Source organism: Hordeum vulgare, chromosome 7H (genome assembly GCF_904849725.1).
Source record: "Hordeum vulgare subsp. vulgare chromosome 7H, MorexV3_pseudomolecules_assembly, whole genome shotgun sequence".
NCBI lineage: Eukaryota > Viridiplantae > Streptophyta > Magnoliopsida > Poales > Poaceae > Hordeum > Hordeum vulgare.
In genome coordinates, this window is record NC_058524.1 from 32,593,782 (window position 1) to 32,620,640 (window position 26,859).

General features: G+C 45.4%; 3 protein-coding genes, 1 non-coding gene and 1 pseudogene across 4 annotated transcripts; all 5 read right to left on the minus strand.

Annotated features, from left to right (window-relative positions):
* Positions 1-3,666: 3,666 nt before the first annotated feature.
* LOC123414342 lies at positions 3,667-3,820 on the minus strand. Its single transcript, XR_006614335.1, has one exon. It is a non-coding gene; the product is annotated as a U4 spliceosomal RNA (small nuclear RNA).
* Positions 3,821-4,413: 593 nt separating this feature from the next.
* LOC123407276 (ATP-dependent 6-phosphofructokinase 6-like) lies at positions 4,414-10,796 on the minus strand. Its single transcript, XM_045100378.1, has 14 exons — positions 10,486-10,796; positions 9,904-9,950; positions 9,786-9,825; positions 9,607-9,669; positions 9,389-9,526; positions 8,836-8,994; positions 8,635-8,688; positions 8,317-8,385; positions 8,098-8,227; positions 5,727-5,767; positions 5,393-5,614; positions 5,217-5,262; positions 4,981-5,135; positions 4,414-4,889 (listed from the first exon to the last, which is right to left on the minus strand). The coding sequence occupies exons 1-14, from the start codon at positions 10,591-10,593 to the stop codon at positions 4,677-4,679; spliced, it is 1,485 nt and encodes a 494-aa protein (XP_044956313.1). The 5' UTR covers positions 10,594-10,796; the 3' UTR covers positions 4,414-4,676.
* A 3,960-nt stretch (positions 10,797-14,756) lies between these two features.
* Positions 14,757-15,663, minus strand: LOC123407277. Its single transcript, XM_045100379.1, has one exon. It carries the CDS (start codon positions 15,605-15,607, stop codon positions 14,864-14,866), a length of 744 nt encoding a protein of 247 aa, XP_044956314.1. The 5' UTR covers positions 15,608-15,663; the 3' UTR covers positions 14,757-14,863.
* Positions 15,664-16,419: 756 nt separating this feature from the next.
* LOC123408140 lies at positions 16,420-16,980 on the minus strand (annotated as a pseudogene).
* A 2,447-nt stretch (positions 16,981-19,427) lies between these two features.
* Positions 19,428-26,475, minus strand: LOC123407784 (ubiquitin-like modifier-activating enzyme 5). Its single transcript, XM_045101001.1, has 14 exons — positions 26,286-26,475; positions 26,123-26,194; positions 25,899-26,012; positions 24,716-24,844; positions 24,481-24,549; positions 23,446-23,592; positions 23,253-23,289; positions 22,400-22,482; positions 22,149-22,223; positions 21,661-21,735; positions 21,333-21,419; positions 21,123-21,238; positions 19,980-20,032; positions 19,428-19,895 (listed from the first exon to the last, which is right to left on the minus strand). The coding sequence occupies exons 1-14, from the start codon at positions 26,361-26,363 to the stop codon at positions 19,756-19,758; spliced, it is 1,275 nt and encodes a 424-aa protein (XP_044956936.1). The 5' UTR covers positions 26,364-26,475; the 3' UTR covers positions 19,428-19,755.
* Positions 26,476-26,859: the final 384 nt, after the last annotated feature.

Below are 26,859 nucleotides of genomic sequence, written 5' to 3' on the forward strand. Positions count from 1 at the left end.
CATCACCTCCAAGCCCTCCACATGACGACGGCCAGCACAACACGAGTCCATCTCGATCACCACGGTCGGACTTGGGTCGTCCGTCTCCGCCGCCGCCCGCTCCGGATACTAAGCGGAAGCGTGCCAGCAAGAACGCTCCGTCGATGATTTCTAAGCGACGGAGCTCCCCAAAGCGCAAACTGTCACCCCTCCCAAAGGTACCTCATGCTAATCTTCCTATCAGACCTTATGATCGTACCGTCGAGGAAAACGCCAGGATAGCAAAGGAACATCATATGCGCAGATGAAAAAGAAGGAACCCGAGCCCCGCCCGGAATACACCGAGAAGCAAATAGCATTTGCAAAATACTTCACGAACCTTCCATCACAGTATGACTTACACCATAAGCCTGATGACTATACACGCACATTGCAGAAGGAAGGGAAAAAGAGCAGATCACGTGCAAGTGCAAGTGGGAGCAAATCAAGTTCAACTACAAGCAAAAAAAGATCAGACGTTCCTCAGCTTGGACAACAGGCCAAACAATCGATCCCACCCCTCAGGGTGTTACCCGAGAATGCCCCCCCTCTGGTGCAGGGGCAAGATTTGGAATTATCAAAGAAGTGGGCGGATGAATGGGGTATCCCGGTTGAAGACGTTCTGGCTTCCCAAGACGACAGGTTACCCAAGGCTGTGGTAGCCCCTAAGCCACAGTTTGTCATGGGAGCGCCTTTGGTCAGCAAAGATGATCTCCCAACAAATATGTGTTACTTGCATACATGGTACTTAAGTGAATCAAAGAATGAGAGAACGATGATCGTGGTGAGTGTCCCACGGGAGTACTACGGCCGCCCCGAAGAAATCCATATCGACTTTGTTGAACTCTTCCAGATGTACAATGCCGACGCCCTCGACAAATCGCTTATGAGTTGCTATTGTCTGTAAGTTTTTCAATTCGTTGTCTACATATAACTTGTTTAGTTATTTCAATTCATTGTGTACATATAACTTGTACTCTATTATGCAGAATGAAGATTCTGGAATGTAAAAGTAGGAACATCCTAAATATTGGGTTTATTGACCCAGATAAAATACATATAGCGACGCTAACTGATAAACCCAAGTAGACGGAGGAAAACCTTCTAAGGTTTCTAACAGATCAAAACTTCTGTGACCACATACTGTTTCCATACAACTTTAGGTGAGGGTCTTTACTCTGTTGTGTCCATTCACTTATAAGTGTAATTGATAAGTTACTGACACACACACACACACACACACACACACACACACACATATATATATATATACATGTGCAGCTTCCATTGGATTCTGTTGGACATTCAAATTGATAAGGGAAGAGTTGATGCCTTCGACCCATTATCGAGAACCTTGGAACAGTTCCAAAGCCTGCAGGACATGCTCCAAGGGTAATTTAATCATTCTTGCGCTCTATCGGTCTCTTTCGATGATTTTCTGATATATCAATTAATGAAAAACTTAGCAAATCATTTTCCTTGTCGGCAGGGTTTGGAAGCGGTTCAAGTGCGTGACTCCCGGTATCGAGCCTGAGAAGCTGATCTTTAGAGCGGCTCAGGTAAGTAGTAGTATGATATACTTCTATTTTCAATACATTTATGATGCTAGATTATTATTTTGATTATATATATTCTATTCTCGTAAAGTGCGACCAGCAGCCACGGGGGACGCATCTATGCGGATACTATGTTTGCGAGACCATTCACACGTTTACCTCTGAGCACAAGGATCACAGATACGACGTAAGCAATGAACATTCACACCTCTATTTTTACCCGTCATTCTTTGTTATCATGATTGATATTCATATTCATCTCCTCTTATTATATAGTACACGGCCATGAGGGAGAAGTCCCTACCAGAGCAACGCGCGATTGCTGTTGCAGAGGAGATTGCGACCTTTCTGAGGACGGAAGCTATAGATGACAAAGGACGATTTAGTGTAGCTAGGGGCCATTACTGATGTTGGTCCATGTAATCGAATAGACGGGCTCTAGTCCCGGTAATTCAGATCTCCATATAGTTGTATATATATGCTCGCTTGTAAGATAAGTTAATCTTATATATATATATATGCATAAAACAACAACAACCAAGCCTTTCAGTCCCAAACAAGTTGGGGTAGGCTAGAGTTGAAACCCATAAGATCTCGAAACCAAGTCATGGCTCTGGAACGTGGATAGCTAACTTCCACGCACCCCTGTCCATGGCTAAGTATTTGTCGATATTCCAAACATTCAGGTCTCGATCTTATATATATATGCATAAACATGTATATTTAGAATTATATGAAAACTAATTCCCGAACACCAAACGAGGCATCACGTTAATCTCCCGAACACCTAAACCCTAAAACCCTAAAACCCTAAAATAAACAAAATCTGCAGAAACTCTTTAGTCCCGGTCCGTGTTAAGACCCGGGACTAAAGGGCCTGCCCCTGAGGACGCTCCGAGGCGCCCACGTGGAGCACCTTTGGTCCCGGCTTGGAACAGGGCCGGGACTAAAGGTTAGGCCTAAAGCCCCTTACGGGCCGGGGCTATAGGCCTTGTCCCCACTAGTGGGAGGTTGGCGGCGGCTGGGTTGGATTGGGGATCGAGAGAGGAGGAGGTAGGCAGCGGGCCTATGCTTTTGAGGGAGGAGAGAGCCGAGGCGGCAGGAAGAGGAGAGTGGCGGCCAGGTTTCCTCCACAGGAGCGGCTGGCTGTTATACGTCTACGCATGAAATGGCAAAAATGCCCCCGGCGGGGCACCGAATTTACAGGCGGTGGCACAGAACTATTCATAGCGTTATAGGGCGACGTGGAGGCCTTCGTACTGCCTACGAACCCAGTGTCTTTTATAAGAGAAATGCTTCAGATCCATCCTTTCTGTTTGCAAATAGTCCAGCCATACGGAAACCTGCATAAGAGTGTGCGCTAGTATGTCAGAAGTATTTGGTACAATCAGTATGGTCGAAATGTATGTCATGTGCCTTTCTGTCTCGTCCGGTGGTGCCGGTGAAAAAGTAGTTGTGGCCCAAGATTGCGGGTTAGTGTAGTTCGAAGAATTTGCTATGAGCGCTCTGTTATCAAGAATCAAAAAAAAAATCTATTGCATGCACTACGTTTTTCAGTATCGGTTTACGCTGCTTTTTTTCGCATGCTCTACTATGGTTGCATCCAGAGAAGAATTATGCGGCTAACTGCTGAATTTTGGCCCGCTGATTTCTTTATAGCATGAAGTAGCTTCCTTTGCTTGCTTATTTTGCTCAAGGAGGGTATTTCATGAATTTACACAACGATGTGCGTTACAGCACCAGGCCGCCCTCGACCACAAGGAGTCTGTCGTCTGCAAGGCGCACACACTCTTCATGTTGAGTATGAGCCGCCTCATGCCGACCAATCTCTCCCACTGCCGCCAGCACCAGCTCCTCGGCCCATTGTGTGCCGCAGCACCGTTCCCTGAGTTCGTGCTCTGCTCCGCCACCACACGGCCATGGGCATCGACCTCAACATCACACAGGTAATGCCGCCACCAACGTAGACAGCCGAGCCTCGTTCATGCAAAACGCCATATTTGAGGGCCATGGAAAGGCAGGTCCACCATGGCAACTAGCAAAAATACTGTTTTTCAGTGCAAAATTTAAAATTGAAATATTGAGTTTGTAGGGCCTTGCCCTCTCCAAAGAGGAGAGGGAGCCCTTTCAGAAATTCTCAGTGGCCCATGAGGGCCAAAGAGGGGGTTTGGAAATAGTTTTCAACCAGCAATTGACGCGCCTCGGTATTACCTCACTAGCTGCGTCATTGCCCCAAGCGCAAAGATGACTTTATACCGTACGCCCACCACCCATTCTTATACACACCTCCAGCCCTTGCCACCACACTCCCTCAGCGAGGTGGGACTAATAATCAGATTACCAGCAAAACAACCGACGTACGTACCTCACGGACGGGACATGCATCCTCATCTCGGCTGCTTCTCTGCTCGAGCCTCTTTCTTTGCTCTGCTGCACGTCAAGGGAGCTTCGGCCCATGATGATGATGGTCCGATTACAAGATATTCTACGAAAGGAATCGTATCGCTCAAAAAAAAAAAAAAAAAAACGCCTGCATACGAGTAGGGTCCTTGCCAACAGTTTGCTTTCCGCTTCGTTTTACACACACAAAAGAAAAACGAAATCATATACTCCTATACAACTCTATCTTTACATTTTTCATCTGTTCATCGCATGTCCAAGTGCATTTATTCTTTTCTTTTTTGCGGGTCAAGCGCATTTATTCCGCCGTATTTATAAATAGTGACTCTAATTGTTATTGTTATTTTCTGCAGGGGAATTGTTACTCGTGCTTTACTTATTAAACGGCAACAAAAGGGAGCACTGTCTATTGGCATGCATGGACAAGAAACGCCACCCATACCACAAAGAAATCTGAAGTTAACATAAAATTTGCCTGGTGGAAATTTCAACCTGTGAAAAGATCAACCAGGCCCTACCAGTAACAGTAACAGGTCGAAATAGAGAAACTGAACCATGTGCGACACAAACAAACCAGCCAACTGTGCATATTTATTTACCACACTGGAATCTCGACTGGAAGATGAACTAACTAAAGCGTGACTTGGCAATTGGAACAACCAACAAATACAGCTGGCGGGTACTGATCGGTGCGCACCAGCCTCACTTCGCACCGTTGGAGTTGGAAGTCGCAACTTTATCTTCGACCTTGGGGTTGGAAGGCGAGCCGTCCAAGAGCTTGGCCGTCCTCTCGTCCTCGACCTTGGCATCGTCGACGTCTTGCTTGCTGAGGAAGCTCGGCTGGTTGGTGGAGGAGAGAAGCCTTGCCCACATCCTGTCCGTTATCGAGACCTTGTTCTGCTTCTCTGTGATCCTCTGGAGTTGGTGAGCGGAGCAAAGAACCGGTTATGGAGGGCACTGGAACAGTATATAAATCAAACATTGTGGTTCTGAATGCAGTGCTTACGTAGAAGGGAATATAGCAATGCCGGCCATTTACTTGGCCAACGGTAAAACCAGTGTATCCAGCCATGGCTCCATGGACCACGCTGTGAGCCAGCAATGTGCAATACACATTATCAGATGCATTGCTAGGAATGGCGCGTATCATGTATGTAGGATCTGCAAAAGGCATGGTTGTCTGAAATTAAGCACCGACTTGCTGTCAGACCGAGAAAGTTAGAGAAACAACTGACCACTGACCTATGTACTTCAGATTTATGGTTGTCTTGTTTTTCTTGAAATGCTCCTGAATTTGCAACATAAAAAAAAGGAACAAAACGGTGTCAGCTAGCGCAGAAAGGAGCTAAAAAAGTGAAATGTCAAACCACACAAAGTAGACATATCGACGATGCAAAGGGAATTTCCAAGAGTCTCACATTTATCTTCTGCGACAACCAAAGACCAACATCAAGAAGCAGTGCGTTGCCAGAAGCATCTTGCCCCATTTCCTTCATGTTTTCGACAATAAGTTTCTGCCCTGCACCCTCCGCAACGACAATGACCATATGGCCATTCTCCTTCAGCCGCTTTTCTATATATTTGAAGAGTCCACCTTCACCATCCAGATAGAAAGGTGACTCTGGAATCAAGCAACAATCCTGATACACAGAAAATGAAAAAAAAAATGTGTTAGTTAGTTAAGTTGACATGAATGAAGCCAGCGTAAAGGTACGATTAAAAAGTTCCCACTTGCTGGAGAAGTTAACATACCACATCTCTGCTTGCTAGGGTGGCATAATGTGCGATGAAACCTGCATCAATTAAAATAGTGCTGGATCAAAATTATGGTATAGAAGAATGAGTAAATGGGCAAACATACATTATTACTCTCAAAAGTTGCTACGTCACATAGATATGTTCGGTTTTAAAAGTTGAAGTGTTGCATTCACAAACAAGGGGAACAAGCCAAATGCTACCCAAAAGAATGCAGAACACCCATAAACCCGATAAAGTTACATATGTCAGCTACTGCGATGTGTTTTACTTGCAACAGCATGGAAAGTTACATGCAACAATTAGCTGTAGCAGCACAAGACATGCATCTAAATTTTCAATTCACAAATAAATTAACAACAAAAGTGAACAAGTTTGGTTTAGATTTCCTTAGAGCAGTAGATAACACTTAGGTTGTTAACAGCAATAAGTAATAGTAAAACTTCACAGGAAACAGTTGATATTAACAAAATATCTAAGAGTTCCAAAAGAAGCACTGGAATATACTATATCTAAATAGGAGTCCCCCACTACCTTAATTCTTTTGACATGCAAGCTATCCACCTCACTTGCCAAATCAGCAAGACAACAGCGGTAAACATGCAGACGTGGGATGTCAACGGACCGACTGAATCTAGCCCCATCTCAGATTAGCGGTAAACTACTTGGCCCACTGCATGTGCATGCTCCCATGTCATTAGTTATTTTCTTAATCAAGGCACAGATTACGCTTTCTCATCCCAATCCTTCATCTCCTCTATTAAGGTGCCACTGGCAACTCCCTCATGCCATCTACGGGGAGACGAAACTGAAAGTAACGACGACATTACACCATTTCCCTTCAACTCCCTCATGCCACCCATCTTCCTCCTAACTGCAGCATATAACCGGCGATGGCACCGGAAGGGTTCCAGTCGTGGACACTGAACACTGACCAACAACAGAGTCCTCTTCCCTCTCATAACAAAGACCTATCTTCTTCCCATTTTAGGGTACGGCGGCTGGACGGCGAACTCCACGTGATGACGCTCCTACGGCTCTGCCGGCTGGCCGCTCGCTGTCGCCAACTTTCCGGACGCCAGGCTGTGACGGCTCTTCGACTCCTCCACAAATTCTCACCGGTTGCAATCTGCATGCAGGTGGGCTTCTCCAGCACGATTGCTGGCCTCCTCGCCACCGATGCCTCGCCGACTCCAGCGCAACATCCGGTCCATATTGATGCCGTCTCCGTTTCTATGCGAAGAAGCTAGCTGTCTTGCCGCTGGGGAGGCTAGCTTTTTTCTTTGTCTGGAACGAACGACCTGAGCGTGGCGACTCCACTGAGAGGGCCTCAACCACTGCTCAGAGAAGTGCTTGATCCAGCTCTTGCGGCAACATTCTGCAACAATCATAGTCTTTTTTGGCAAGCTAACGTTCTGCGTCTGGGGAGGAGGCCATTATGCATGGTCGTTCGGTGCTCCTTCCTGTTGGTCAGACAAGATGTCCAACTTCAGACTACAATAACAAGCGGGTCATGTGCTTTGTTCTTCAGTTTTTTTTTCTGTGAGTGTTTCTTATAAAGAAAAGATCACAGCAACCGTAGACAGTCCAAACAATAAAAGCACAAGCACGTTGTAGGAAAGGATCTTTGGTTTTAAGTGTTGATCCGCTTTTCTCCAAACACTTAGTGATAGCATTTTATTTTTTTAGTGTGATATGATAAATAATAATAATATTCATACATCGTTGAACTGGAGTGAGAATATACGTCATATACCAATTAGTTTTTGCCATTTGAGTGCTTCAGGTCTGCCATTCCACTTTGCAAGCTACCGACAGTACTTCAGGAAGAACATTTCTTGTCGGCAAAATCTACTGATGCATGTTTATCAACAAACACACTAATCTTATTATTATGTGATGCAAGAAATGTGTAAATATCTTCTATGTAAGCGTGTTCTAGATTGTACATACTTTTCCATACATTCAAATTTTCGAGTTGATGTTATAAATTTAAACCTTTCAGCCTAACTTGAAGTATGGACATGAAAGGTTCAACGATATTAGCCATAGTTCTGATGACTTGGAAATTATTCACAATGTTCGAAACACCGTCAGATGCACTAATAATTCATACATGGTGCTTCTGCTTTGGTACGTTTATATTTGTTACCACATTTATATAGTATAATTAGTTTTCTTTTCCTTGCAAAAAATGTCCTCACATTTCTCGCAGCAACGCGCAGGGCATCATCTAGTTTGTTTAAAGATGCTTATTTCAGAAAATATATTAACAAGGCAACTTTTTCAGCTAAATGTGTCAAAGGAGACAATTGGCTAATAGATATGATATTGTGTCCAAGTATACAGTTGCCTACTATAAACTTACCACTGTATCGACCCATTAGCTTTACAAGTCCTATTCCATTCTCAGCACTTCCAGCTTCTACATGAGCGGCATTTATGGCACGTTGAGCTTCCTCAACTGCACTGTCGAAACCAAATGACTTATCAATTACCTGTAACAAGGGTAGCAATCCATTCAGGGATACAAAGGGAAGAATGTATTATCACTGTAATATCATTATAGCATGGAGCAGAGTATTACCGGGATGTCATTATCAATGGTCTTAGGAATGCCAGCAACAGCAACTTTGAGACCACGCTTTCTAACCTCCTGCATTAAGATTAATGTAAATAGTACACTTACAAACTTGTTTAAAAAAATATACGGTTGATTTAATATCAGCAAAAAAAGGTAAGAATATACAGTTGATTTTAATGTGATATGTCATTTGATTAACATTATAAGCTAGCTATAAAGGATATAGCTATAAAGGATATTATAACCGACAAATGTTGGGAATAAGAGCTCTAATTCAATCAGCTTAAAGAGAGTTTTCTTCTGGTTTATAGTTGAGCTTACTTCAAAAATCACTCCTGCGCCCCTTTGACTACCATCACCACCAATAACATACACCTGGAGAAGAAACGAGAGAGTGAAACCAACGCACAAGTTTACAGTGTTTAGGTTTGAAATAACTTGTATAATGCAAGGGAAGAACAAAGTGATCCTAAAAGACAAAGAAGGAAAAATAGTATAAATGGTGATTTTTCTTTACTTCACCTGATTTATACCACGGTACTGAATGCTATCAACAATCTTCATGGTGTCATGGCCTCCTCGTGATGAGCCAAGAATAGTTCCACCCCTTTTGTGAATGTCATTTACACTCTTTGGAGTCAAGTCGATGGTGTTGCGAGCATAGAAACCTCTATACCCACCCTACACAAAAATAATCATAATATTAGAAGATAGAGAACCAATGTAATATCGATATCTCAGTTTCTTGTGAGGCCATTGTTATTTTTTCCCCTATTATTCCTAATCCCACACATCAAAAACTTGCTGTAGCCCAAATTTGGTATATTTTTTTCCGGCACTAGGTCAAAACATTGAATCCTCAAACTGGAATAGATATCCATTATTCATACTTGTCTTTTGCATGATGCATCTTCCTGGATATTAGGTTGATATGATTGGACAGTTGTACCAGAAATAATGAAAGCATATACCATTTATTCCAGGATACGGATAGCAATAGAATCCAGGGGGGAAATAGCTTCTTGGTACTGGACTTTGTGATGCAATGTAATGAGAAGCGAGTGGAGCGACTTACCTGAATCCCAAGTATCTTGGTGACACCGTACATGTCAGATAAGCCGCATACGATTTCCCTAATTACAGTATTAAGCCCAGGGCAGAGTCCTCCACAGGTGACGATGCATGCATGGACCTCGTCAGGTTCAAAATAGACCTGATGGAAACAAAAACAAGGTTAGAGAACAACCCTTCTCTTTGTCGTCACTATGTCTGCATAAAAACGGCGTGATATACCCTTTGGCGAGGTCCAGCACGGCGGAAGTGGTTTCCTCTTGGGCCATCCTTGTGGACAACAATCTGCATTGAGCCGTGCAAGACTTCGAATCAAAATGAAGACTGACTAAACCAAAGTACTTGTCATTTTGTTGACAGAAAGGAAGCACGAGTTCACGGCAAATTTCTCAAGAATTCACCTTCTGACAGACAGTGTCATCCGGATTAACGAAGTATTGCCTGCAAAACAGAATATTTGGTTTTGCAGTCAGCAACAGCATACAGAGGAAGACCAGCCAGGAGCAAGTTCAGTCTTACTTGACAACAGAGTAGGCCGTGTTATCTTGCAGCGGATTTGGGTAGGTCTGTCAAATCAAACAGCAAAATGGTCACCACGATCACAAGGTAAAAGTTTATTACTATTCAGCTCAAAGTCAGAGCTGTGGATTCAACATTTTCCCCTGCCTTAGCACTTGTAATTTATCACATAATAACTGAAAGTTCATCGCAGAATTAGATTACTCCCCGAAAACAAACCGAAGATGAAAAGGTTAATAAGTTGGGTGACCACTTTCAATGGCCATCAAGCACTGTTCCAATCCCCAAAAGCGCCCACGCCATGACGCAAATAGAACTACTAGACTAGTAACCAACAAAAGGTACCATAGTATTAAATGACAAAAGACAGCAACAGCTTTGGATCGCGCGGGATCTTGATCGGATTCCACGTTCTCCGTCATTGCCGCGTGATCCCACGGCAGGTCAACTGCTATGCCCCAACTGCTCCATGCGCCAGCGATCTAGCGCGGCGGCGACCGGTCCGACCCCCCGGATCGATCCGCGCAGCACGCAGGAGCACGCTCCTCGCCGGGACGGTAGGGCCGGGGGCGGGCAACTCACCGGGAGATCGGGGAGGTAGTCGGAGACGTGCGGCACGTCGTCGAGGACGTACCCGGCCTCGCCGGCAGCCAGCTTGGCCTCGGGCTTGGGCGGCGGAGCCCCGTCCATCGCGGGCGTCGCCCTCTGCGGCTCCTCCCCCGCGGTGTGTCGCGGCGGTCGAGCAGGTGGTGCAGGATGGGGAGGGCCTGGCGAGGGTGGGAGGGTCGGGATCAGCAGCGGCGGCGTCGGTCAGCGGCGACGACGCCGACGCCATGCGGGAGAGCGGCCGCGGGGGAGGACCCCATTGTGTTCGGATTGGGTCTGTTTTGTGGCGACGGCGACGGTGGCGCGTGGCGACGGACGGCGGAGGGTTGACGGCGACGGGAGGGGGGGTGGGACGGGGAGGCGAGACTGGTTCCGTTTCCGTAGAGAGATTGGGAAACGGCCGAAGAGTACGGCACAGGGCAAAGCATTGGGGAATGGAGCGACACTTGTTGGTATGGGCCAGGCTGCGGGTGGGCCCGGCCGGATAGGTTCCAGCCGGGATTCGTACGGCGCACGTAGACCGACAATCATCGTCTGCACCCTGCCGATGCACGTAGACCGACAATCATCTTTTTCTTCTTCTTCTTCTTTTCTTTCCCATACGAAGAACCGACGGCATCTTCAATCAAGAATAAAATGGTACACGTACGAACGTCCCAAGCCTCGCGGGCACCCCGTCGGATGAAACGTCCACCATGAACCCCTCGGACAAAAGGTCCGCTGTAACCCCCTCGAACAAAACGTCCACGGCGACCCCCTTTGCCGACGTCGAAGCTCAAAATGCCGCCATCGATTCCCGTCGTTCCTCCATTCATTCGTCGGTCGAAAAGGTTGACGCACCGATATCGGTCGATGAGGTCGATTAGAAGACGAGGACGACAATCGATCAACATGTACACGGCCGAGCAGTGGCTCCATTTAACGCTCGGATTGTGCAGCACCTTCGAAGTTGGCCACACTCCAGGTTCCACTCAGGCCCATTGTCCCTCCTGACAACATTCCTAGGCGCCCCGACGAGCTACGCCAACCGGAATTGAGCTCGATGCCCCAACAACCGTCAGATTCGCCTCTCAGTCCGCCTCCTAGACTCCCACCATTTGATCCTTATGAGAAGCTGCATTTTTCAGGCACCTGTTTTAGAGGGTCGATTACAACATACATTCTTCTATTGCCCAAAATCTTCTCTCTCCTACTATAAAACCACTTTAGGGCATCGATGTTTACATCATCTGTTGTAAATGCTCTTAGAGGTATCCCTTGGGACCATCCTGCATAGGTCACTTTAGTGGACCGCGGCGCACATGAGAGTGTGTGAGGTGTCGACGCAGCACGGCTGCACAGGGGCGCTCCCTGCAAAGCGTAGACACACGAGTAAAGCACAAGTGCGATTTTCATGAAGTGTGGGTGTGTGCTTTTGCAGCATGTGCAATTGAAAAGGACAAAAATGTGCTCAGCCGCAACATGAAGATGTGCTACAATGTATAGAACACAAGTGTGTTTGAAAATGTGCTTCGGAAGGTGAAACACAAGTGCGCTCCATCGTGAAGTGTATGTTTGCTCCATGTGTGAAGCACGGGTGTTCCCTTGGAAGTGGAATAACGAAGCACATATGTGCACCACCAGCGGAGCTATTGCAAGGCTCAAAGGGCCATGGCCCGTCGAGGACTGAAGCAATACAGGAAGTTCATCTCATAATAATGTATTAATTTTTAATTTGATAGCAGTGTTTGTATATCCAGCCCGTCCAACATTTTTTTATAGCTCAGCCACTAATGTGTACCACGATATACTTTATTACATAGCACATACATGTTTCACTCTGAAGCATATCACACTCGTTCTCTAGCAGAGCACGCTTAGGCCTTGTACAATGTAAGGTGTTTGGTGAAATAAAATGAGTTTTTTTCAAACACCATGTCTTATCTACATAGGAAGGGTGCCTAATTAGGCCGTTTCTAACCGATCCCTTAAAAGTCAAGGGAGGATCCGGCGTAGTAAAGTTAGTGGAGTGAAAATTTACTTCACTGACGATGATCGCGCCTAGCCAATCAATCTCCCATAGTCGGTGGAGTAAAAACAAAATTTTATAAATTTTGTGTTCTAGCTGCATCAAATCAAACACTACACACTATATATTTTGAAAACATTCAAAGTAAAACATGCATAATATAACCATCATAACATATAGTTTCATCATCACGAATTTCAAAGAAAACACATGCAAAGTTCACCCAAAAGACACCATTTCAAACATAATGTTTGATCCAAAATGACCACAAGCATAACATGTATATGTTGTGGATCGAGCGAACCAATGGCATGAACCACCACCCCCTCATCCACCATCACTCAAATGGGGTGCTCTGAGAAGAAATCACCATCACCATGCCCATCATCCATACCACAACCATCTACACCCATCACCATCACTCTCTCGGCCACCGCCGTCATCACCATCACAACCACCATCCCCTTAGCCACAACCATCACCACCACCACCCCTCGTACACCACCAACATTACAAAGAGAAGCTTCCAAGGTCTCTCCACGAGTAAGGTCCTAGTACTTTCTTGCGGTTTCATCCATTGTGTTTGAATTCACGGACATGATAGCACATTCTTTCGCCTTCTTGGCATCACAAATCATGTCCTCCTCAAGTGCAAGCCTATGCTCTTCCGCCTTCACCTTCTATTCTTCGACCGCCAACTTGGCCTTCCACTTCTCATCCTCCAACATCTTCAGATCATTCCACCAAGTCATCTTCTCTTCTTTGCGTTCAACCGCCAACACCTTCTTCGTCTCAATCATGGCCACAAGTTCTTCTTTGTAAGTGCCACGGAACACATTTCTCTTCTTTCTTCTTGTTACCTTTCGGTCTATTGTTGGAATCTTCGGCAACCTCGTTGTCCTCCTCAACGAATATGCTCAACCTTGATTTCTTTGGAGTGGTCTCCGCTATCCTTTGGATCCACTTCTCGTTCTTGCATAGCTCTTTGTAGCAATGATGCAACATGAAGGGCTTGCGGCCAAATGTTTTCATAGTTGAGCTCATCAAGTCCCAACGTGGCCGCGGGCTCCAAGGACGCTAAGAACTTGAATGTGTTTATTTCCACTCTACAACAACGAAACAAAGAAGCTACAATACCTCAGCTACAAATAATCACCGATCGACCGAAATGTTGGCATCTGTTTTACCTTGTTAGCATGTCATCAAGCACTTAGCGGGCGCAGTTCTTGTTGCCCACTGCAGCCGTGCCCGCGCCGAAGAAGTGGTTGTAGGGGGTGTCGGAGTGGTCGCACAAAGAGCCATCCTTGGATGAGGCGCTGTTGTGGCCTTCTTCTTCTTTGCATCCACCTCGACGAGGGTCGTCGCCGTCGTCATCGACTTTCGAGTTTTTTTGACTGTGGGGGCAGTGGCGGGACGGCAGCGAGTAGTGCCCGAAGATGTGGTCGCCACCCCGGAGGCCATTGCCGCGGTTGGGGGAGGAGCCTGGATACGGTGGGTTTTTTCCATGCCTAAAGTTTTCTTCAGCGCGGGTGGCGGCGTGTGGATGGTTTCAAGTGGCGACAAGACGACGGGGTGTTAGAAGGGACTGGGCTATCCATTTGGGCCGGGGGAAGGATAGACGGTGGCGGCGGCGGGGCATGTTGTCTGCGGCGGCGGGAGACAGTGCGACACGGGGGTGGAAGGAAGAGAGGCGGCGGTTTTACTCGGCCTCAACAGGAGTGAGCATATTTAAGGACATTGGAGGGATATTGGGAGGTGAAGTATAATTTTTACTCCACTATACGGTATTGGGTTCGGTTAGGTGCACCATAAGGGGGTAACCGAATTTATCATCCATTACGGCCCGATAGGGGAACATTTAGAAATGACCTTAAGTGTCTATCCTCCACAAATAAATATCGATGCTTCAGAAAAACTAATTTATTTTTCTAAACACCTCGCTAAGCATTTTGCATTGCCCACGACCCTATGCTTCTTAAGATGGAGCATATAAAGACAAGAAAATAAAAAGAAAAAGAAAGAAAAATCAACGCCGATCCCCTCTCCATCCACCACATGTCAAACCCGGATCCCATCAAGATTGATATTATAAAACAACGACTTGGTTAAATCTCAGTCGATTAAGCTCAAGCCACACCCTTTCAAATATTAGAGGCCACTTTTTACGCCGGTAACGGGGGCTAAAACTGCCGACCAAGACGGGCCTCATCGTACCTGATAGTGAACAGCTTCTTTACCCTTTCCAACCCAAGTTTGTTTAAGTAGGTCATCCACAATTCCACAGACATACGATACAACTCGACAGCGAAAGCACAAGCACTGCCACCCTCAACGAAGCAGTCACGTTCACAGATAAGGGGACTCGTGCAGGTGCTGCACCCGGCACCTCCGCCCCAGCGGGATCGGCCGGTCGTAGAACAGCTCCGCCTTGCCATCATCGGCACCGCCGACGCGGCGACCAGCTGCCAGCCTGCCGTACGAGCCCTTCAGTGCCCTGGAGCGCGCCCCCAGCGACGCGAGGACGACCACGAGCTTCTCCACGTTCACCAGCGCCTTCGGGGACAGCATGGCGCCGCCGCCACCGCCGGCGTCGAGCTCCTGCGCGGGCTCCTTCACGTTAATGGCGCCGTGCTGATCTTCTGAGACGGCCAATGGCGCCTCGTCCTTGTCGCGGCGGCTCTTGTCGCCGCCTTCGCTTAGATCGAACACCACGATGGCGCTCTCCTTCCAGGAGTCGTCGTCGTCGTCGTCGTCGTACGCGTCGACCATCTCAGCGGGCTCCTTGGGCCGCTCGAGGTCAACGAGATCCGACGACGACGCTTCCATCCTGAGAAGCTCCTCGAGGCTCGGCCTTCTCGTTGCCTGGTCGACGTCGTGTGCAGCTGCACCGGCGGAGCACGCGGCCCCGAAGACGGCGACGAAGGGCGAGCAGATGAGCCTGACGACGGCGTGCCTCCTCCTTCCTGCAGACCTCGTCTTGCCGTGGTTGGGTGCCGGCAGCAGCGGCCAAGGAGAGGACGCGGCGGAGAGAGGCGGAGACGTGCCGACCCCGAACGGCGACGCAGCCCCGTCGTGGTCCGGCCTTCCCATTTCCGCGGCGTGGCTAGCTATCACCCTGTGCGTGCGTGCGTGCGTGCGCGCGCTCTTCACACGACCCCGAGCTTCGGAGAGGCATTTATATATGCTGCTGATGATGATGATGCTGATGCGTGAGGTGGGTGTGGAGTTTGTTCCGAGTGGGTAGGCTTTCGCGCGCGGCGAGCTCGGCGACTGTAGTAGCGCCCCGTTTGTTCAGCTACCGTAGCTAGCTAGGATGAGTGTTTGGTCCGGGAGGCTTCGAAATGTGGCAGAGTTTTGGGGAGGAGGTAAAGGATGGATGAGAAACGTGTGGGACTGTGCGAGGGGACAAGGGACATGTCGATGCATTGGTCGGTTCATGGTTATGCAGTATGTGGTTGTTTGAAGAACGAGTTGAAGTTCATGGTTAAGTGAGAATCGACCAGCGACTCGATAAAAGAAGCAAACCCAAAGGACTCAACAGTTAGAGCATCTCCAAGAGACGCGTTTTAACCGGCGCCTAAAAACGAACTTGCAGCGCGTTGCTATCTTTTTTTAGCACGCCGACGAGCGTCGGCTTCAGAAGCCGCAACATATTTTAGCGCGCGCGGCGCTCCAGCAGACGCTGCAAATCAAAACATAAAATTAGTCTAATACGTTAAAAATATATGCATAGATTTGATACATAGTTCATCATATAGATAATAAACTAGTCTAACACGTTAAAAATATATGCATAGATTTAATACATAGTTCATCATATAGATAATAAACTAGTCCAACACGATAATATAAATAATAAAACTAGTCCAACACAATAATAAAACTAGCATATATAGATAAAACTACTCCGAGTCGTCATTGACGCTGTTGTCCGAGGTAGATAACCATGCGTCCTCCCAACGTTCATCATCAGAAGTGAAGATGGACGTCCCACTGTTGTTGACGACCTCGCACTGCGATATAGCGAGTGTCTTGCGCCGACGCCTGTCGTCCCGCTCCTCGCGACGCCTTGCCGTCCTCTCCGTCCAGAAGGCGTTCTCGGCGGCGACGTCCTCTGGGTGACGCCGGCGCCACTCCGTCATGGCTCACTCGTCCTCCTCGGCGACAAGGAGTCGGTGCTGTCGCCGACGGTGCTCCTCACGGTCCTGGTCTGTTATCACACGAGGCGGAGGGACGAGGTTCTGCGCCTGCTCGCGCGTGTAGACATCCTGAAAGTTCATCTGCGCACGAGGCCTCCCTAGGCGCCACGCCACCGCGTCGTACGCGCGCGCGGCCTCGTGCGAGGTTTCGAAGGTGACGAGGCCGAGACGGACGTCGCAGGACCTGATCTCGGCGTAGTAGACGCCGGAGGGGCGCTCGCGGATGCCGCGGTAGCCCGAGGATCCACGGCGGCGTGGCGGCATGATGGCAGAGGGAGCGGCAGAGGGAACGGCGAGGGAGCGGATCGGAAGCGGCAGAGACAGCGGCGAGGAAGCGGCGGAGGACGCGCGGCTATGGGCAGCCGCGTAGCGAGCGCCGCATTTTATAAGCACGCTGAAAGCAGTGCGTCAAATCTAGCGCACAGCCGCCCGCTTTCTCCCGTGCGCCCAATAGTTTACCGCACGCGATATTTTCCTGCGTCCGCTGAAGCGCGTGATTTCGTTACGCGCGCGCTAAAAGTTCAGTTTACCCTGCGCGTGCATTTTTTAACGCCGCTGTTGGAGATACTCTTATGTTGGGACGTGCTGTGTCGGAGCTAGCGGTGAAGGTTTCAATAGGAAACATGGCTCGGTTGTGCCAAAACAAAAATGAGTGTGTGTGTGATGGCGATGACACCGGGTTACAGCCTCAACGGTATTCTCTCCTCAGTGACATGTGTGTGTTCCTATGCGGATTGCCAGGTCGCCCTGTGTGTCTTCTGTGGACATGTTATAACGGTTTTCGTTCGGTTTTCGTTCGGTTTTCCGTTAATCAACCGGGCAATTCTTTTCTCCTTTATTAACGAGATGAGGCAACGCTTTTGTCTTTGTTTCAAAGAAAAACAAAAATGAGCGACAATTCCAGCATTGGGAGAACTGGGTTGGGAAGGGTTAGCTCTAGTGATCTAAACGTTCTTATATATTTTTTACTATGAATTAGTAAGAAAACACGGCGGTATTGGGGCTTAGGAAAAATATAGGATTGGAAAAACTAAAGTGGATTCTTTTGGAAACCTTGGTTAAGGATCTTATCATAAAGTTCAAACCAAAGTGCTTTTGCCTTAGCTTGTGTTTATCTTGAGGCTATTCATAGTGGAAAGTAATATGCAGTAGTATCATGCATATGATACTATCTTCATAATACATAGTATTATAAATTAGTATTATAGATTCATAGGTGATATTATTTGTTGACGTGTATAACACATAATAGCATAGCATTTAACATGATACGATATCTATCTATTTTTTACTCTAACCCTTTCTCTCTTCTTTAATTGTCTACCATATCAGCGTGTTTGCTAGTCCTAAATGCATGATATTAGCTAAGTTACCCCTAGTGCTGGAATTCGAGCCGAGTCAAGCCAGCTCGGCTCGACTCGTTAGAGCTAGTTTGATTAACGAGCTAGCTTGACTCGACTCGTTACTGTAACGAGCTCAAATCCAAGATTGGCTCGACTCGTGTAGCTCGCGAGCTAGCTCATTTAGCTCGTTAGTTATATAAAAAGAAAAAGAAAAAATAAAACCTTATGAATATGATACACATTATTAAGTGGGAATGTAACATATACATATTAAGCATACACAATGTTTACAAACAATTGTAAGTAGCTTAACTTATAATTGTTAGTACCATCAATGTGTTAGCAAGTAAATAACATGTACATGACCATAATAATCAGCAAGTGAGTAACTTGGTACATGACCACAATAATGAACAATATAGTAACATGTCTTGGCCGTCCCTGACAGCCACCCGTCTGTCCTGACCGCCGCTCGCCTGTCTCGCCCGTCCCGACCCGTGACAATTTCGTGATGGGAGCTAGCTAGCTCCTGGATGGATTTCGCGACGAATGCTTCATACGAGCTGTTCTGGACGCCGACAGTTCCATATTTGGCCGCTCCGTCTTCTCTCCATCGATCTTATAGGAACGAATTTAATCGATCATGGACACGGGCAAGAAGAAGAAGAAGATGTGAGGAAAAAATAAGCGAATATTTAATTTTACAGTTTAAGTTTAAAGGGTCTGATCGGCCGCAGCTCAAACCAACCTTGAAACGTGTTTTCCGCGAACTGGAAACCGTGTTTTCAGCTTCGCGTTTTAAGGGGTCTCTAGAGACGCTTTTAAAACATCAAACTCGCATCATTGATTGTAGAGAGCTTTTGAAGCATCATGAGAGGCTCAACCTGGAGACACTTAATTTGAAGGATCGTGAGAGGCTAAACTTTAGATCCTCAATTGACATATATGAACTTCACATAATTCATCATAAAATCATATCAAATTTACAACACAAAAAGATTGAAAATGAGAATGAAAAAAATACGTCGCCACGGAAGAGGGGTGCTCGCATTGGTGGAGGGAGAGGCCGTGCCGGAGGGTAGACAGAGATCAAGCATGGGGGCAGCCGAGGGCGCATCAAATGTGCGAAAATGGAGGGTGTCCGGCAGGACGACCTTCGTCGCGGCGGGGTTGGGGGTGACCACAAGGGCCACCAAATCTAGAAACAAGTGCAGGACAGGGTGGATGTAGGTGACTGTCATGGCCCAGTTCAGCAGCTCTTTGCTGTGGAGATCGCCACCATGGTGCAGATCGACGCCAGGAGGAGCCCGCGTCTGGAGCATCCCCTAGCACCGTCGCCCAAATCGGCAGGCGATGGGGCGATGTACGTTCTTGGTAAAAATACGGCATCTTTGATTTTGCCTGTAGACACACATCTTACAGGAAAGTTCAGTGCAGATTTTACAGTATGCTGTCACGGTTCACAAGTTCTATTCAACCTCTGACTATAGCGGAACTCTCATCAACACCCGCCTCTTAAAATCTGAATCGCCCGATCCAAAATTGCATGACTGGAAAACACAGCTAACATTTCTCCGTTCGGTTAGAACAAGCAGATGCTACATCGACTGAAATCGCTAACTCTGTCGGAAGGGACGCAAACAATGGTATCTGGTTTGGGTTTCCAACACACCATTTGAGCCGGATCCGCACGAGGTCAAGATGAGTTTAGGGCGTCGAGCTGCCGCTGGAGATCCTCGAGATCATCGTCGATGGCACCAGAGCTAGCTGGTGCGGGTGGCTCTATGAAGGAATCTTCATCTGGAAGTTCACGGACAAGGCCTTCTGGAAGGATGTCTGTACGGATTTTCAAACGAGATAAAAAAAACACATCAGGAGTGGTGAATAAGGAAAAATTTCGCACTTGGAATTTGGTTTTACCTGCTGAGGCCCTTTGAACGCTTGATGTTGCTGTGTCACTATCGTCAAGAACACTGCAGAAGGGGGAAACACTGCAAGTAAGAAACTCCGCGCAACTTCTGTGATGGATATTTAGTTCACCAGGAAAATAATTCTGTACTTCTGGGGAGTATGTACTCCCATTCCTCATATACCATTTAGATGAATCGACTATACCTCTTTACCATTTTAATACACTTCATTAGCAATTACTAGGTACCCCAAAGTGAGTTCTATGAAAAATTCCTTCCGACTCGATACATTTTGCATAGTTTGCGTATATTGCTTATTTGTACATAAAAATGGTATATTGCAAAAACTAGAGGCCCCGGTGATGTTTTTTCATAATACTTGTATTGAGCTATCTTAGTAGGGTATATCGACAATGATAAAGAGTATAAAGGATTCATTTAAGAGGTATACTGAATGTGGGAGTACATACTCTGGAAGTATAAAAGGGAGTCCTTGTATTATGTATATAGAAAAGCAAAATCATGAAAATACAGCAAGCAACAAACTGCAAATAGTGGCTGGGTAGTGCTGAAGATCTACATGAACAAACATAGTAGTTCGATGTAGGATTGAGAACATTTTAAAACACATCCAATCTTGTTAGCTCCATTTGGTATAGAACTATGGATAACAACACTGAACAGAACAATTAGGTTAGGGGGTGTTTGGTTGGATTGTGGCTTTCAAATAAGCAGCTGTCAGCTGTCTGCTGTGGAAAAGCTGCTGAAAATCATTACCACAGACCTGTAGATCTGTAGCGTTGGCAGGAGATAGCACACCTAATTTACACCGAGAAATTTAATATCTAAGTTTCTAATCTAACTTGGGTAAGGATCTGAAATTCAGAGGAAATGACGACATTCAATTAGTCAATGCAAGGTTTTTTCTTGCCAGTTTTAGGGATAGGTAATCTGCTGGAGCTGTTTTTAGGTCATTGTGGCAGTTTTTAGGGATAGGTATGCTGTTGGAGATGCTCTAACATACCGGTTGGTAGTAACCACACATCTAGAACAAAATCTGATATGTGTTTATATCTGTGAAGGAATTCAATAAGAATAGGGGCAAAACAAAGTTTAATGTAACAAAGCATAATAGTCATGTGGAGTGATGTACCTAATGTTCCACTCGTTATCCATGTGAACCGGGTATTCAATTGCTGCGGATGCTTCAGCTTCCATCTTAGCCTTTGCCGCTGCATCTCTAGCAGGTTTTGATTGCATATATTCTTTCTACAAAATGATGAAGACCAGGATGCCATTAGGAAACAGTCAGAATTGTAACTAGCAAAGAGTACCAAAAGGAAGCAAGGGTGGAAATAAACACCTGTCTCTCAAGACATGCTGGGTTTGAACATTGTGGATTTGGTCTCATTTCCATTGTGGGGAAAAAATCCTTAAGTGAATTATATCCCTGCAAAAATAGGTGGACGTCGCAAAAATAAGATTATTAGAAAATGTTCAGAATTTTGAGATGAATATGTTGGATAAACATGTGCCAGAATGGGGAAACCTTTCAACCTACAGGAACGAAATGATACGAAGAAACTACTGCTTTGCAACCATTTTCTTCCAAAAATAGAGAGCCCAACTATGTCATTTAAAACATGCCAACAGCGTTCGTAGCATCAGAACAGCTAGATTGAAGCAATTACCAAGTAAGGGGAAACTTGTCCAAACTTCAACAGATACTTCAGAGAATTCTGGACCAGCAGTCCAGCAACAACACCCTGCAAAGAACATGCTCATCAGTGAAAACAAATGGGACATGGGAAATGTTCAGAATTGTTTTGGTTAACTTTGAGACAGGAATCTTGTGACTAAGAGTGACTAGAATGCATTGTCACTTTGGGGTGGTAATGCAAAGTCGTTAAATGCATGGTGCACTGCATTGCAGTTATGTCCAGCAATGCATAGATCCAATTGAAACAAAAGTCAACTAACATAAGCTGAGAGTCCACAGTACAGTAAATAAGCATATTTAAACAAGTCCATAACCAAATTAGTAACCCTCCCAGTGTCCCACTTATAGCTGCTAAACAGGTACTAATCAGGACCAAGCTTCGATAGCTTTGAGCAAATTGTTGTCGGGTGAGAAAAGAACAAAGCAAAAAAACAAAAGTGAATGAAGTAAAGGACTCACCATTGTAGTTGGCAAAGAGGCAGCACAAACACCATCTCGCTTAAGTGTACGCTCGTCCACTCCTGATGCTACAACCTTTACACAGAAGTACCACAAACAGGTTACCAAAAGATAAACAGATTAAATATAAATACAGGAAATGCAAAGGGACATCTCAAGTCCTCAACTAATAAGATCAACTGTGAAGAATTAAAAAAAGGCAGAAACTAAAATCCGTGAAAAGGACAAAATCTGAGATACATAGAAAGTACCAATGGAGGAGCACATGCAAAGCATGCAGTTTCACCAGGAACCAATAGCTGTATATGACCAGAAACAGCGTCTTCAGACACACCTGATGCATAAGTTTTCATGTCAAGTGCATTTCACACTGATGAGATTATGATAAATGAAGAGAATTAGCATGAAATGAAGGCAAAACTATGTCACAATTTAATTGTATGTTTCTCACCGAGGGCTAGTCGCATAGGTAACAACTAAGCATCAATTCTGGGTGCTACAATATGATTTAAGAATGTAGTGTATTTCCATGAAATGCAAGTGTGGAACCTAGGGTACACATTTGTGAAACATAACCTCGCCTAATTCAGTAGCATGCTCTGCACTATTTTACGAACCAATCAAATGCTACTATATTTGCATCTAGCTTGAGCAGCTTCATAATAAATCTAGCAAACACTACAGTAGAACTGTAAAAGAATAAAGTCACAAGAACACAAGATTCTTTCCCCTATTCATGTACAAATTGAACTGTTTTGATTAGACTTCCTGCCAAATTCTTGGGTGCCATAGAGGCCACCATGTTCTCGCAAAAAGATGTGTATTCCATTAAACTCTTGAACAAACACCTATGGATCAATTTATAACCAGGAATTACAGTAATAACATATTGCAGATGAATTTATCCAATGCATATACAGGCATAAGGGTAGAGCAACTTTTAAGGGCAAGGTCGACGATAAAATTTCTATGTACGTCAGGATACAACAAGACAGAACAAATGGCATGAAGATAAAAGTGCTGATAATATGAGCAGTATCCAAAAAACAGTAAATACATTCTCAATACGGCACAACAATAATTAAATGCAAGTTTTGGGCTTACCAGATTCCATCCATGTTTGGCGAAGCTCATTGCAAGCCTGAAAAGCAAGTATAAAAACAAATAATGCACCACTGAATCACAGAAATGCAGAGCTACACATGCAAAGTTAACAAGTCATAGGGAATGAGAATGTTGAGAGGATTGATGAAGTGCTACACAAAATCATGAAAGTATGATGTTCACTAGTTTTCACCTGATTGACAACCATACGAGCTTCATAGTTATCAACACAGCTCAAAACAAGATCAACTCCAGTGCTGCGCCCATTAGAGCTCCTGGCTTCGAGACTTCCCAAAAATGTTTCAAATCCTTTCACTGTAGTGATATTCAACGAATAGCTCTGTGGACAGAAAACAAATGCTGTCAGTTTGCACAACAAAGCAGGAATAGTGTAACACTAGAAGGGTTGGGCACACTTCACAGCGCCGTTGCTGTTGTTGGGATTTCATATAAAAAATTTGTTATTTGATTTGGCACGTGGGGAAGATGATGGGAGTGTGTTTTCTTTTTTTTATAATATGGTGTTTTTGTGGGCATTCTTGGTGGTGCGATTGTGTGGGGAGGTTTCTTGCACTGGTGGCTGCACTTACTATAGGGGTGCTACAATGTCACACGTTGTCGCTTCTTTTCTGGGTGGTGAGAGGGTGCACGGGACTGATGTGTTTGTATAGGCTGGTTGATGCCGATTAATTTGAGAAAACATTGACCCGGTCAAAATCGTGAATCATTTCTAAAATTTAACGCCTCAATTAAATGAGAGTGCTCCTTGAGAAATCGTTGACCCGGTCGAAATCATGAAACAAATCCAAAACTGAACACCTCAACTGAATGAGAGGCCTCCAAAATTAGGGAGCATATATCAATTGAATAGGAGATCTCCTTGAGAAAAATCATTGACCCAGTCAAAATTGTGAAACAAATTCAAAATTGAGCACCTCGATTCAATGGGAGGGCTCTAAAATTAAGGAGCATAGTGAATTAGAAGATGTGATCCACCATATCAACGGCAAATTCTCTTGGGTCAAACAAATTCTATGGATATGGATACTGATAAGCACAGCAAGTGAGCAGCGTTGGGTAAAGAAAAGTGTTTATCCTAAAAAAACGTAAGACCTACATTTTCGCCCTTCAACGAAAACTTGTAGTGTCATGAATCTGATGAAACGGTCAATTTAAGAAGGAAAGGGCAGGCACATAAATGACTGTCACCAATGGGCACAGTTCTCACCTCCAATACAACATCGGGATTTATTTCGCTAAGTGTTTGCACAGCAGCATCAGTCTTGGTCATTCCAACCTAACAGCATAAGGATACTGTTATTAGTCTGGCCAACATTATGCTCTTGGAGATTAGTAGGTATAATCAATTCACTAAAATAATGTAAATAGTGTTTCAGAAAATAAACTTGCACTATGTATATTAAGAAAGGAGAGAGCAGATAAACATCTCCCTGTAAGCTTACCTGGTCCGGGCGGAAGAACAGCCTATTCATGTTAGCCAACTCAACTGTATCATAGTCATATAACAAGAGGCGTCCAATTCCACATCTAGTGAGCATCTCAGCAGCGACACTACCAACGCCACCTACACCCTGTGGAGCATGTGCTAATGTATCAAGAACATTAAAAAGTTCAAAATTTGATCTGGTAAACTAAGAAATGTTTGATCTTCAGCCAAGAACTGTTCTTCTCCCCCCGTTACCAGATGCGAGATCGCGTGGTGAAGATGATCTGGTAAACGATTGTGGGTCATGAAATTCAATTGAATTACTAGAAGTTAGCCTTGGATGAAAAACGGCAGCTATTCAAAACATACATTTGTGCTACATTTTCCTTGCTAGGAACACCAATGCCCATATACTATCACCCTAAAAAACATACCCGTATACTATCACTTTCTTTTCTGATAGACAGGGGCAGACAACCAACCACGGTCATGTTTGGTGGACAAAAAGCTAAGTTGCATATTGTATATCTATAATAATCATATTTAGCTCCGTGACTACAGGTTGATCTTACAAATTGGTGATTTCATCATAACTGAACTTCACCCAAGATCTTCACCAAACAAGTATTGAGTACATGTTGATAAATTTTCACCCAAGATCATAACCGAACTTCACCCAAGAAGGCCTTGAACCTTGCATAAGATAAATTTTCTAGAACAATCTGAGAGATTTAATGTGGCTATTACTGCATTGACATCAAACTCCCGTGGGGTTGAGTACTCCCTCCGTTCCTAAATATAAGTCTTTTAAGATATTTCACTATAAGTCTACATACGAAGCAAAATGAGTGAATCTACATTCTAAAGTATGACTATATACATCCGTATGTAGTCCACTAATGAAACCTCTTTAAAGACTTATATTTAGGAACGGAGGGAGTACATGTTCTTTAACCATAATATTTCATCAAGGAAAGCCTAGTATGCAAAGAAACAAGTGAAGAGTACTCATCTACTCACTACGCTAGCCCACTACATATTTTCTTCATCCATGATTTCCATCTGATAGCTTCATAGTATACCGACTAACATCCTCTACTTATTAGAGAGGAAAAAAATCACAGGTCCAGTCCATGCCAATTGCCAACTCCAATTGCTTTAGAACGCCTCAAAGCCAGATGAGAGCAAAAGATGCCTACCACAATGGCGACAGAGTAGTCGCGGATGCGCTCGTAGTTGTCGACGATCCCCATCCGCTGCAGCGCCATGAGCCTGCTGTAGGGGTTGCTGTCGACCACCTCCGCGCTCATGTCCTGCGCCACGCAACCCCAAATCCGCAAGCCACGGTCAATTCCACAAATACACAAATCCAACTCGACACCTAGAGGAAGAAGCCCGGGAAGCGCCATGGGGTCGCACGTACCTTGATCTTCGACCGGGTGGCGGCGGCTGCGGCGCCGGACGGGCCCATCATCTTCACCACGCGATCTCGCATCTGGCGACAGGGGAGAACGAAGATGTTGGGCAGCGACCAGATGAAGGGATCGAGATCTAGGGAGGGAGGGAGGGAGCGGACGGCGGGTTACCCGGTCGATGGAGGCCGGGTCGGGGAGCTGCTTGAGCGCGTCGAGGTCGCGGAGCAGCGTGTGCAGGTCCTCCTCCATGGTCGCCGCTTTGCCTCCGCCGGCCGGCCGGGTGGATCCGTTCGAGCGCTAGCAGTAGCGGCGGCTGTCCGGTTCGGAGTGTGTCGAGTGGAGCGCGGGGGCGACGAGCCGACGATAGAGTATTTGGTGGAAACCACGATAAAAACGCCGTGGAAAGAAAAAAAACATTTTTGGAAGTCCTTATAAGTAAATACATTTATTAACATCCAGCTAATAATATAAATAAATACAATGATATTTGCAATAAATATATTATTAATACATTTTTTGTTAATATTTGTATAGTATTATTATTCCTAATAAATAAAAACACCGTGGAAAGAAATGGAGTACATTTTTTGGAAGTCCTTAATATTTCTCAAAAAGTTGCATTTATTATCATCCACCTAATAATAAAGATAAATGTAAATATATTTTGCACTAAATGTATTATTAATACATTTATTTTTGGTATTTATATGATATTATTGTTCTTAGTAAATTACTCGTGTGTTTT